The 12,632-nt window shown below is 39.0% G+C and overlaps 1 protein-coding gene across 2 annotated transcripts; it reads left to right on the plus strand.

The window, feature by feature from the left end:
- The first annotated feature begins 726 nt into the window (after positions 1–726).
- LOC137281548 (uncharacterized) lies at positions 727–11,885 on the plus strand. Of its 2 annotated transcripts, none has more exons than XM_067812847.1 (5): positions 727–780; positions 5,080–5,265; positions 5,779–5,824; positions 6,031–6,120; positions 7,814–11,885. In XM_067812847.1, exons 2-5 carry the CDS (start codon positions 5,110–5,112, stop codon positions 8,236–8,238), a joined length of 717 nt encoding a protein of 238 aa, XP_067668948.1. In that variant the 5' UTR covers positions 727–780; positions 5,080–5,109; the 3' UTR covers positions 8,239–11,885. The 2 variants fall into 2 exon arrangements, with proteins under 2 accessions (XP_067668948.1, XP_067668949.1); XM_067812848.1 differs by lacking the exon at positions 727–780 and adding an exon at positions 2,468–2,520.
- The last annotated feature ends 747 nt before the right edge of the window (positions 11,886–12,632 follow it).

A 12,632-nucleotide genomic window follows, 5' to 3' on the forward strand; every position in this document is an offset into this window, starting at 1 on the left:
AGCTGAATGAATTTTGTAATACAACCTCTTTGAAAACGAGAAACGGGCAGTATACGTGTCATAGTCATGTGGTAAAATCAAAATAAAAAAAATAAAATAAAAATAAATAAAAAATTTTAAAAAATAAAATAAATAAAAATCAAATCAAATCAAATCAAATCAAAGCTCTTTCCGTTTGACAAGCGAACCCGTTGTACAATAAGCCATTCACTGCTTCTGCAATGACAACACGAAAACCTGCATCATTATCCGATTGAAATCAATGAGAATGATACAGAGGCGCGGTGTCCAACAAAGCTAGTACAATTACTAATGGCAAATCCATATGAACTTTTGTCTTATTGTGTACTTGTGCTGTTGCATCATTTATTTGTGTAACTGTCTACTGAGTTGAATGAATAATAAAAAAAAAGAGAAAAGTTCCGTTTCACCCTAAAATGCGTCCGAAAGGCGGGGTTTCTGGATATACGGGGTCCAAATAAACAGGCTCCTCTGTTCATGAATATGCATGAATAAGTCACAGTATAGCTCATTGTGACGTCACTGTAACTGCACAAATCGAAGGCAGTAACCGCAGATCACCACGCTGGTTGGACATAGAAATTATTTTTTATCAATACCTCATCTTTGTTATGGCAATGTTTGAAATTTTAACTTATCTAAAATGATCATCCCAAATTAAACAGATCAATATTTTAAAATTAATTTAAAATGATATAACGCAGTAGTGCTGCGGCACGAATGTATTCTTGCGCGGCTTTTGATGACGACATATTCAAGGTTAGTAAATTCAAATGTGTTCCTATCGTCAGCAAGGAATGAACGTCAGTTGAGCATACAAACAAATGCTAGTTGTCTGAATAATATTTTGAATACTTGGAAGCTGGATAAAGTGTTTTTCTTGATTATTTTCTTGACGAAACGCGTAAATGATGCAGTTGTTTTGACCGCCTCTTACCTCATATCGACAGCTAGGATAAGAATAGAGTCGTGTGTGATTGGGCTGCGCTGTTGCTAGTAATGGCATCTGCATACTCCCCTCATCGAACTAACGCACGGGGTGCAGAAAATCAAATCTCTCTGTATGTATTCCCTATGACGAATTCATGAATATTCATGAACAGAGGAAACCTGTTTATTCGGACCAGAAATATCCAGAAATCAAGCCTTTCGGACGGAACTTCGGGTGAAACGGAACTTGCCGTTAGTAATTGTTTTCGCTTAGCTGGACACCACGCCGCCTGAGCATTCTCATGGAATCCCATTGGAAAATGATACAGTTTTCCGAACGCATGTTCATGTTTCACGTCAGGTTTATTTACCGCACGACTAAGTTGCTAATCTCTCGGCAGACGTTTGATGTGAATTGATTAATTATTATTTATTTTGATGACGTGTTTCCTTGACTGTGTTGAAGTCTTCATCATAAGGGATAAATATTTTACTGTAAAAGCAGTTAACACAGTTAGTCCTCATTTCATTATTGGTTTTTAAAGGAAATAAATTCCATTGTTGAATTTCGAGTAATATGTTCTGTAGACCGATGCAATTTAAAGGGTGGTAGTTTAGATTATTAACTAGAATTGTTAGTGGCTGTAACCTCAAAGGGGGTTGAAGTATTGTAAACTTCTTGTCCTCCTGAGATTGTATGGAAGTTCTAAAACATTCCATGTAAATTTAAGTCTACCTGGTTCTTAATCGTAGGTTCCTTGAGTCTGACTACCCGATCCCGTTAGTCGCCGCCTACGACAAGCCTGCGAGTTGCTGAAGACCATTTCTAATCTTCACTTGTCTCCTGCTGATATTACACTTACAAATTATACTTATAGAACATTACCGAATAGTTTGAATGTTATGCATCTGTCATCGATTGTGGCTGTTGACAGTGTGTAAAAATTAGAATGCTGACCCAGTGAGGTACCATGTCGAAGAGTTAGACGTCGAGTCTTGACCGTTACTTGATGAGACCCTTCAGTACCGTGACAAATGCAACTTTAGAAAACTCACACGTACTAGAGCGCCATAACCATAACGATATATTATATTATTAATATAAATCACCAGTTCACTGGGTGCATATGTCAGCTCAGTTCACCCAGCAGAATATATGATCCGCTTGGATAATCTTAGGTTATCCTACGTAATAATCTCCCTCATTCTGTACAAGCATTGAGCATGTCCTTACGGCGAGGACTGCATCGCTGTATACCGCCCGCGTTGTTACTAGCACTAGAAACACTGATACAAGCGCGCACTAGGCGTTGTTTGACCTATAAGTGCGCTAGAGAGACATAAGGTGATGCAATGTTTACTCTCTTTATGTTTTACAGAAAAGACCAATATTTCACATCACTGAAGTTAAACACAAGCAGGTCCTAATTCATTGCATCAACATCGTCAATATCATGTACAAAGGAACCCATTACAAGAAATGAAGCGAACTATATTGTTATTTTTATCGGTGACTTAATCCTACTGTTCCATAAGTTTACTTCTGGTCGCACGCAGTATGTGAAAGAGGTAAGGATTTGTCTTTCTAAATTTATTTTGCAACGTTCAGAAAAAAACCGTTTAATCCGGACACACGGTGTACAAATAAGTAAGATTTCACTGTTGGTGGAATCAAGAGAAACTACGCTGTCTGAGTAATCAGTTATAAATAAACGTGTCTTATTGATTGACACGTATGTGATCACACATTCCCTGGCAAGTATGAAATGTTGAAAATTATACAACTCCGGCACATGATGTAAATTGTTTTCGTTATAACAGTTATAAAGAGGGACTATTTCTTGGAGCACTATCTAGGTTATATGCTGCGCAGTTGCAAAACTTGTCACAGTCTAAATAAAGAGCCAAGCTGGCATTAAGTATGTACTTTGGAAAAACCAGAAAGATCTAAAAATAGGAGGGGAATCCCCTCCGTGAAAACTATTTAAGTTGTATTAATAGATGTGTATCGATCTTGTGAACACTGTGACAGCTGCTACCTAGGACGGATAATGTTGTACTAAATATAGCAGAATTTCGCTCTCCTGTGTTTCGGTCTCGCGTGATAGCACGAATGATGTTTTTGCAGGGCCGTTAATTCAGTCTTGTTATCGTGAAGTCATTCCTGAACGTAGATCATGTTCTCCGGACGATGAAAAACATTTTCATGAACAAATAATGTCAAATTTGAAAATTACAACGAAACGTATGACTCCTAGTGACGCAAACTGGGCTGTATCATTAGAGTTATAATTAAGTCAAGAAGACGTCCTCATATCTTGTCACATGTGACAGTTCAGGTTCAGCCATGAATAACGTGCTGGAGTTCGTCTCCTATTCTCGGGGGTTTCCTATCGTCGGGGTAAACACGTTTCTTGCCGACATCGCTTATGTGTGATACTGAACGGTTAATTACATCACTGACTGGTAACTAGGTAATGGCCCAAATCTGTGAATAATCAAATTTTTGTATTGTAAGGAATATTGTGAGTTTTTACCAACATCATAACGTCCCCACTTCCCCCTTTCCGACAGGATATCTTCCTCTTCGAATTCCTTACTCTTCATAACGGTACTTCCTCTTTATGCAGCGATAACAGGTAATGCCTCATTAAGTCAATGGAGGACGACCTTGTTTTTCACAGAGCTCAGGAGTGGTAATACGCCTGATGGATCAGACGGTTGATAGATGAAGATGTTAGAGGGGGGGGTCCCTTCGTATAAAAACAACAAGCATTCATACGAAAACAACTTTTTGTATTATTTTTCCAGCCGATCTCTGTAAGTACCGCGAGAATAGGAAACCCTAGTAAACAGACTATGGTGTAAAATCGATATTCCCGTCAGAGACCTCCCTGTCAGATTACTTCGATTTCACGTATATATTACTTGGATTTAAAGACACAATAATATTGATCAAACGTATTTAGATAGTGATCAGTACTTGTCTGCTTGGGTCATTTCCCTTTGCTGAAACAGGACAATGTGACTTGCAATACGAAGGCATTTATTTGCTGTTTACAAAGCACCACATATGTGTGTGTGGTGATGTTTTGTGTCTGCTGTTAGATACACAAACAACGATGGCCGGCAACTGTATACATGGCTTATTTCATGGCACATCCCCATGGTCCCTGGTGTGGCGATCGACCTTCAGTTGTCGGCAAGCTATAGCCATTGTATGTGTCACAGGTTCTGGTCTTGAAATGTCCCATGGACAATACATGATGAGACGGGGAACGTCGCTTAAGATATGAACCAGTTTATTGAATGTGAATTACAACGATTGCACGTCTGACATAATCGGATGGTGACATGGAAGTCGAATATATGTATACATAGGCCATAAACAATACAATTACACGTATAAGCTTGGAATTTAATGATTATGCTATAGATGTGTAAGTGCTAAAATATATATGACGTGACGCATTAGCGCTTCGTGTAGGATATGTAGAGCTGATGTGACGTCACCCATTAGTCTGTATAACATAAAATTGATGATTTGATATACAGTAGATGTATAATCATTCACACACTGTCCTACGTGCAATGCTAGTGTTTTAAGTTAGTAAGTGATCTGCTAAAATATGTTTATATTATGCGGTCGCGATTTATTACTATTACTAACTTAACAAAATGTTATTACCGTGTTGATGATAGTAATATATGCACACTAGCAATGATATAGATGTAGAAAGAATAGATGTAGAGAGGGTGCTTACCTGTGAATTAGCAAGATTACAACATTATCTAATGTTGCACGTCCGACATAGTCGGGTGGTGACATGGAAGTGTCATAGGCATGGAACGTACGTGATTTGGCAGATAGCCAAATAGGGGTTGCACGTACACCTTTCTGCATGCGGACAGTGGAGAAGCAGTCTTCTGGGAAATAAAAGGCTGTCGACGACATATGGTTGTGTGTTAGGCTGATGTTTTTAGTTTACTGTCGATGTGACTTTTAGTTTTCACTCACTCACGAACTCACGAACTCACTCACCCACTCATTCACTCACCAACCCACATACTCACTCACTCACTTACTAACTCACATACTCACTCTTTTCTCTCCAATGTCTTTTTTAGAAAATGCCAACAATGGCCAAATGAAACATCATGCGAAAGTGTACAGTTGTTGTGGGAGTTGTGCTCACCCTCAACATAGCGGTGGGGATCGTCGTTATTTGCTTGGTGGTGACAACCCAGCAGGAAAGTTTTCCCTCGGCCACTTCTCGGAGCACTGCAGATAAGTTGAAGGAACACCTCGAGGAAGTACGAATCTACAATAATATATACCGATTCAAATTCTGTTGAAGAGACTTAGAAGCTTTTTACTCAGTCGTAAAATGTATATCGTGAAGTGCGTTCAAAGTTTGCTGCTAACAGAATACCTTGCCTAGAAACTTATCTCTGCATTAAACATATTTTTACAGAAAAGTAACAGTTCATAATTTTCAAAATATAATGAATAGGAGCCCCGAGATTTCCTTTACATACACTGGACTTAGACTAGCTTTGGTCTTCTTGGATATGTCAAACCTTGTTTCAGTGTCTGTGTGACAGACTTTCAGAAGCTATTGCATTAATGATTTGTTACAGTATCGACATAATAACTCTAAGTGTCTGTATTTGTTTGTTAACAGTTCAAAACGAAAGTAAAGATATTAAATATGACCATGTGTTATCGCTGAGAACTGGTGCATCTGTGAGGCTGCAATTGTATGAAAACGTCGTTTACTCTTCAAATGAAAGAGCATGTCAATGATAACATAATGATTGTTGCAGATTTATGCACACATCCAAAAACAGACCGTGCTTCGACACTCTCCCAGTAAGTTGACACATTTTGCATTAAACATACACCGTCCGCCAGATTTCCTGCGAATTGTAAAGCTTACAGAGATGATATATCTGTTGACGAATGTTATTTTCTCAACTATGAAAAGGGTTTGTACATTATAGAGTTTCCAGTGCAACGTACATTGATTTGAAAGGCATGTTTCAAGGGAAGTGATATTACTGTTTGGTTTTATACAGGTCCACAAGCGATCAGGACACAAGAACACTGGAACATCTTGAAACCTATTGCATTCTTTACAGGACTTGATTTTGATAATAACAATGCAGGTATGTATCACTAATGTTATCATTGTCTTGTTTCTCAGCTCACCATCGTTACGTACGTTGCCTCTCCAAGATGTTACTATTCAGCATCCATAAGAATTGAGCAATCGTTTGTAAATATGGCCACATTCGGCAATATTTCACTATTTGGTGGCGTCCTGTATATACTCTTCAAAAAAGAAGAAGGGGAACCTGAACTTTCAATTTGGATAGGAAATGTAAACGTTAACAAACGTTTCAAGGACAGACATCCTAAGAACGCACCACCATTTCCCTCATTACCATCCCTAAACACAACGCATGATATGAACGTGCACAAAGCAGTAGCCCCATAGACGTGCGTGGGTTCCAGTCTTGATTTTGACAGGGTTGTTTTCAAGAAGGTCGAGAAATCACTTAGAACTCACTCATCTTGCATCACACATTTGTTAGTGTTTGTTTCTAGTCGTTTGTTTTAAAATGAATATCGTATATATGCAAATTACATACCATACACCAATCAACAAAAGTGACTCCATTCCTTAGGTTGTCAAGAAGTGCAAACGATGATGCGCTCTCAAAACATTCAATGGTATCACATCAACAATGGCTGACTCCGAAAAATCTCCTAAACGTTTTTAATCGTTCCCCTACTCTTTTTTTTTTTTTTTTTTTGAAGAGTATATATTCGAGTCTGGGAGTCTGGTCAGACTGCTACCGCTATGTTCACGGGTCGTATTTGAAAATGTGATTTCATTGGTGAATTTAATTTCGTCAAGCGAATTTGTGCAACGAACATGCCTTAAAACAATGATTTCAGCTTGTCGAGAGGACAGAGGTATCATATTCCCCTTCACGTCACAAGTACGTGACGAAGCACCCCGTTCATTTTTTTATCAGCCATATCGAGCTTGAGTGCGTTTAATCAAAAACGAATTAATGCCACGCGTAGAGCCCTTAAGTGAAAGAAAACGCTTTGAAAAGAATATTTTGTCGCTCAGTTGCTAACATGGAATGGAAACAAGGAAGGACACAACTGGACATTCAGCACCACCAAACCAGATACGTGACACACCCTGCTTGGACTTTCTTGTAATATCGATGAAACTTTACATACTCACGTGTAAAAAATCATCACCCTGTAGACTTTCCTCGAGCAAATGGTTGTCACAAAACAGTTTTGTACCTGACAAGCCATTAATTAGGACTGCTTGATTCACTATCAGTTTGTTAAGTCACATAAAACTTATGCTTGTTTCCCGTCACCTTGTAAAAAGAAAAAAACAATTAAATTTATTTTCACATTTTATAGTCGGGTCGAAATTTCGGGTCGGTCAGTAATAAGAAAGAAGAACTGTATCATGTATTGCCATGCCATATCGTGGTGACGTGCCCGGACTCAAAGGACAAATGCATTTTTTTCTTTTGTGATCCATCCAGTTACTACTGCTACATAGTTTTGATATGAACCGAGTTTTGAGGTTGATTTGTTTGCATGAGCCACGCACATAATCCAAATCCTGTCTCGCATGTATTAATATAAATCCTTGGCCACCACTAAATCTGTAAAATCCAACGGGGGCGCAATGCGTGAAGCCCATATCTGGTGTGCCGCGCCGTGATAATGCTGGAATATTGCTAAAAGCGGCGTAAAACTAAACTCACTCACACACAAATCTGTGGTACTGACATCTGTCAACTTGTGCCTTCTTAACAGATAACCCTTCATCCACTGCAGTCAGGAACTGGATGCCTTTCTTAGGACCAGGCGGCAGGCAGTACTTGTACAATGGAATGACGTACGAAAACGGAAGTATTGTAGTCCCGACCGGTGGAGTGTATGTTGTTTATGACCATATGAAATTCTACACAGAAAAAAATCGTCGCTCAGATCCCGAGATAGATTTCCACCACAGCATAACAAGGTACAATGCCGCCAGCCAACAACTGGAAACTGTATCGAGAAACACAGTGACTGAAAACAAGAATGATATAATCGACGGATCAAGTCTGGAATACTCCAGTGATATCCACGTGCTGGTCCGACTGAACGCTGGTGATCAGTTAATAGTAAATGTGTCGCATTCAGAAAAGTTAAAATCTGACAGGGATTGGCATTACTTTGGAGCGTATATTATTTAAAACCTACATAAACGCAACACGACAGTTACTACTATAAACCCCTGCAACCTAAGTATTAAAAGGCGAGTGTTTATAGATATTAACTTCTTTATTCTGAGGATCACGACGTTTCGGAGATCAGATGATAAAATAGTAATCATATATTCCGAAAGGTCGTGTTCCTCAAAATAGAGAAGTTGACATCCACAAATACTAACCTTTACGCGACTCGCTACCACTATGGTGTTCAAATACTTGAACCTAAAAGTAGTCTTCCTCCCGACCGTATCCTTAACGGTTCATAAAATTACCCTCAAAGGTTCTTAACGCGTCGTACTGTATCAAACAAGAAGTGTTTCTTTGTTTAAAGAAATACATATTTCAGTATCTCTAAATACATCCTTCCACCTCCGGTGAGCTATTCATATGGCTACTACAGTGACTGTGGAGACGCCTCGTGTGACAGCCTAAATGACATCTCGTATAATCCGCGTCCAACTCGTCGCCGGAAGCGTTCTATTTTCCGCGAAGAACATAACAGTCCGCGACCATTTTTCACAGCCGGAAATGGTAAGTACACTGCGTTTGAACTCTACACGAATAAACAATCCCCCCCCCCCCCACACACACACACACTACCCCCAGCAGTAACCATTATCTTAAAATAAACAAGATTCCTTTAGTAGAAGTGGTATATTTTCTATATTTTGATATTGAAGTTACGCAAGAATATGTACGTGCATGTAAATATTTATAACGTGCCTATTCATTAAAACACATATACGGCTGTCCCTCAATGCCCGTAGGCTACATTGGTGTACATACACACCATACGTAAATTACACAATAGAGAAAGAACAAGTATATGCATAGTTTAAACTTTAGAAAACGCACAAAAACACCAAATAAGCCCTAACCTGCGCGTTTGCATATTGTAATTCCAGACTCGGCAGAGACCGGGCTGTACGAGTCGCCTCGCGTTTCCCTTTGTCAACAGTAAGTTTATCTACGTGATAATGGAATGATGTTTTGGGTGTGTTGTGGACGTGAGGTGGGATGATGCAATCGTGAGGGTATCTCCGTACATCCAAGAAGGTCCCTCCAGAATTCCAAGGGTAGGGACGAGCAAATTTCCGACACGACATAGATGGTACAATAGAGGTAAATACTCGACCACGTATATTTCATACACCTAACCAAAAGTAAAGTCGTGTAAATGAAGATGTCTTGGACATCGATAAGGAAAAAAATCTTGCACATAAATATGTTATGTATAAAACAATGACAAAAAGGAAATGCTGTTTGTCAATGTTTTTTTTTCATAAACATTTGATCTCAGGATATGTTTATTATCGATTATAAATGATCAGTCAGAAGCGTGTGTAAGGTTTTTGAAGCGAAAGAGCTATTACAGAGATGTACAGTTGCATCTAATGACTGGACTACAATATTGTTACTGAGGAATTTAGTTCACTTGTTGGCAGTACAATCGGAAGTTCACTATGTCGCCGACGTGTTGAAGAATAAAGAAAATGGTTTCATCTTCTTTGTCTTCAACACGATTGGAACCAAACTGACTAAAACGTATGTTAGCGGGGACCGGGAGATTACAACATCAGACCGCTTCCATCTCCATCTTGCGGAATCCACGTCTCAAAAATGCAAAGGCGGGTTTCTTATGGTAGGGTAATTGGCTGTATCGTTCAATTTAAACACGTTCTGAGTTTAGCATTTGCAGAATACCATGCTACCGGGTATCCGTATCAATGCCGATTGACTGAGATTCTCGTTTCGTATCAAATCATGAAGAAAATCCCCTTACTCTTAGATCTGGATTGGAATTGTTCTTGAGTAACCCATGCGTGTCGTCAGAGGCGAATAACGGCATCGGGTGGTCAGGCTCCCTGACTTGGTTGACACATGTCATTGTGTCCCATCTGCGTCGTTCGAAGATCATGCTGTTGATCACTGGTGTGTCTGCCTCACCTGAATCGACTATTTACAGAGCACCAAAATATAGCTGGAATAGTGCTGAGAGTGGCGTGAAACTATGTTCACTCACTCACTCCAAACACACTTATAATCCTAGTCTATTTGGTTACGACTTCACGAAAGGAATACCAATGTTAGAACCAATACAGACAGATGCAGTCAGAAGTAACCTCTTCCGGTTCCTGATGCAGTCCCAACACTACTTTGATATACAGATAATTTAATGAGCAGGGCTAGGACCAGGGCTACCTTCTGTAACACTAACTACCGAGAGCAGGATTTAAATCCTGATCAACTGGGACGCCAATTTACTACGAGCACATTCCTGGAAGTTTCAAAAGCTTTCGATATGGTTTGGCTTAATGTGCTGATACAAAAATCCTAAAATGGCATAGTAATGAAAGTTTCTCTTCTTTTGGAGTGAATTTGTGAGTGAGTGAATTTATTTTACGCCACTTTTACCAATATTCCACCAATAACAGTGCGTGAGACACCAGAAATACACGTCACACATTGTGTTTTGTTTTGAATTGAACCCGGGGCTTCGGAGTGACGAGCAATCACCTTTACCATTTGGTAACCCACCGCTGCAATCTTACCTTGGAAAGTGGCAGATACAGAAATCCCTCTGCTCCCCCAACAGAAAGATATTGTAAATATTGTATTGATTACGTGTGTCGATGCTATAGTGCTTTTTTTCTCACGAATTGCCCATTGTTCTTGTTAACAGTGAATCAGATGGAAAGCCTAATTAATGCATGCCCCTGGTATCCTTTTTTCTGAGGTAAAATAGTTTGTAAAATATATATACGACAAAAGCGTTTTTCGCTCATATTACCGCGCATTTTTACCAACGTTATACATGTTCACATACACGTGTTATTCATTTTATAATTATGTTAAAAATATATAATATGTAATTGCTTGTGTTAGTGTACCGTATATCTTATATCCTCGGAATATAACGACCTTACACAAAATCATAATAATATGAAAATTGTTTTAATTTTTTCATCCTTAGCACATATTCATTACAGCTGTATATTTATTTTTGTCAAAGCCCTTGTGAGAGAGTGGCCACAGCGGGGAGAGTTTCTCTATTGTTATATGCACATTTCTACCATTTCTATATGGCATGTATTATCTGTATGACATTTAAGGGGCCGTTAAAATAAATAGGTGGGGTTTAGGTGGGGTTGGGGTGGGGGGGCAGCCTTTATATTCTGGGGAGGTGAGTGTTCCCAAAGTTAACTTTGTACATATGCATTAGACGTGGAGGTCAGAAATTGTGTACATAAAAGTAACAATATTGTGATTAAAACGGTGGGAGGGTTTAGGGTGGTGGTGGCGGCAGTGATATTGTACATCAAATGCAGGAGGTCGTTTTATTTGTACATAAATTTAAGGGGTTTTCATTCACAGTGTACCTGGTATTCCTCAAAAATCATCATCTCACTCGCTACCTAAAGCAGTCCCGCGCATACAGTAAGGCACTCCACACATATCCCTACAGGCATGACCCCCAGCACATGCTCCATAAAGAGCTGACAGTAATATTCTGGGCATCCTCCCAAACAACCCTTGGATCATAAACGAGCTGTATAACACCACACCAAAAGATAAAAATAAATAAATAAATAAATAAATAAATAAATAAATAAATAAATAAATAAAAACCAATAAAGACACAACTTTATGGTAAAGGATATGAGCACAATAGTGCGACTCAAGGGCCCTCTAACCGGGGCCCATAACGCACTGACTTCAACCGAGACATGCCACAAGCGAATCACCAAACACAATGAAAACATAATACAATGCTACCTTACTAAATACAACGATACCCATTTCTAAGGAAACTGCGTAAGTCGAACAACAATAATACACCACACAGAATCTGATTATTTTAGACAAAAACATCCATGTGTTTGTCAAAAATTCACGACGAACTAACAGCCAAAGCGACCCTCAACCGAATAAACTCGAATAAACTCAAATGTAACTGTCCTTCTTCACCAGATATAATTACATACAAAAAAAGCCGACAAAGCCCTTCCATCTTCAGCACACTGCATAGCTAAACGAATATCATCAGCACACTATTTTGAGTTTGGTTATCCATATATTTTTCGCACTATCTTTTCATATGTCATGCTTTGCCTTGTTGTCTAAGTGATCAATGACCAGAGACAGGCTCATTCACTAAATTTTAGCTATTTGTAGTACTATGGAGAGATTTCTAAAGTATGTCTAGTCATTTTAGCCACAATACGAAGCTCTGTCCATCACGCTTTTTTATGTTGTATTTAGATCTAGACTATTGGTTCAGTTATTCGCTTGCTACATAATGCTGTCATGAATATAGATTAAAACAAACGAGTAACTATGACTTCAAGAGTTGAATCCCCACAGGTTTAGACCGT

This window comes from Haliotis asinina, chromosome 4 (assembly GCF_037392515.1).
Source record: "Haliotis asinina isolate JCU_RB_2024 chromosome 4, JCU_Hal_asi_v2, whole genome shotgun sequence".
In the NCBI taxonomy this organism is placed as follows: domain Eukaryota; kingdom Metazoa; phylum Mollusca; class Gastropoda; order Lepetellida; family Haliotidae; genus Haliotis; species Haliotis asinina.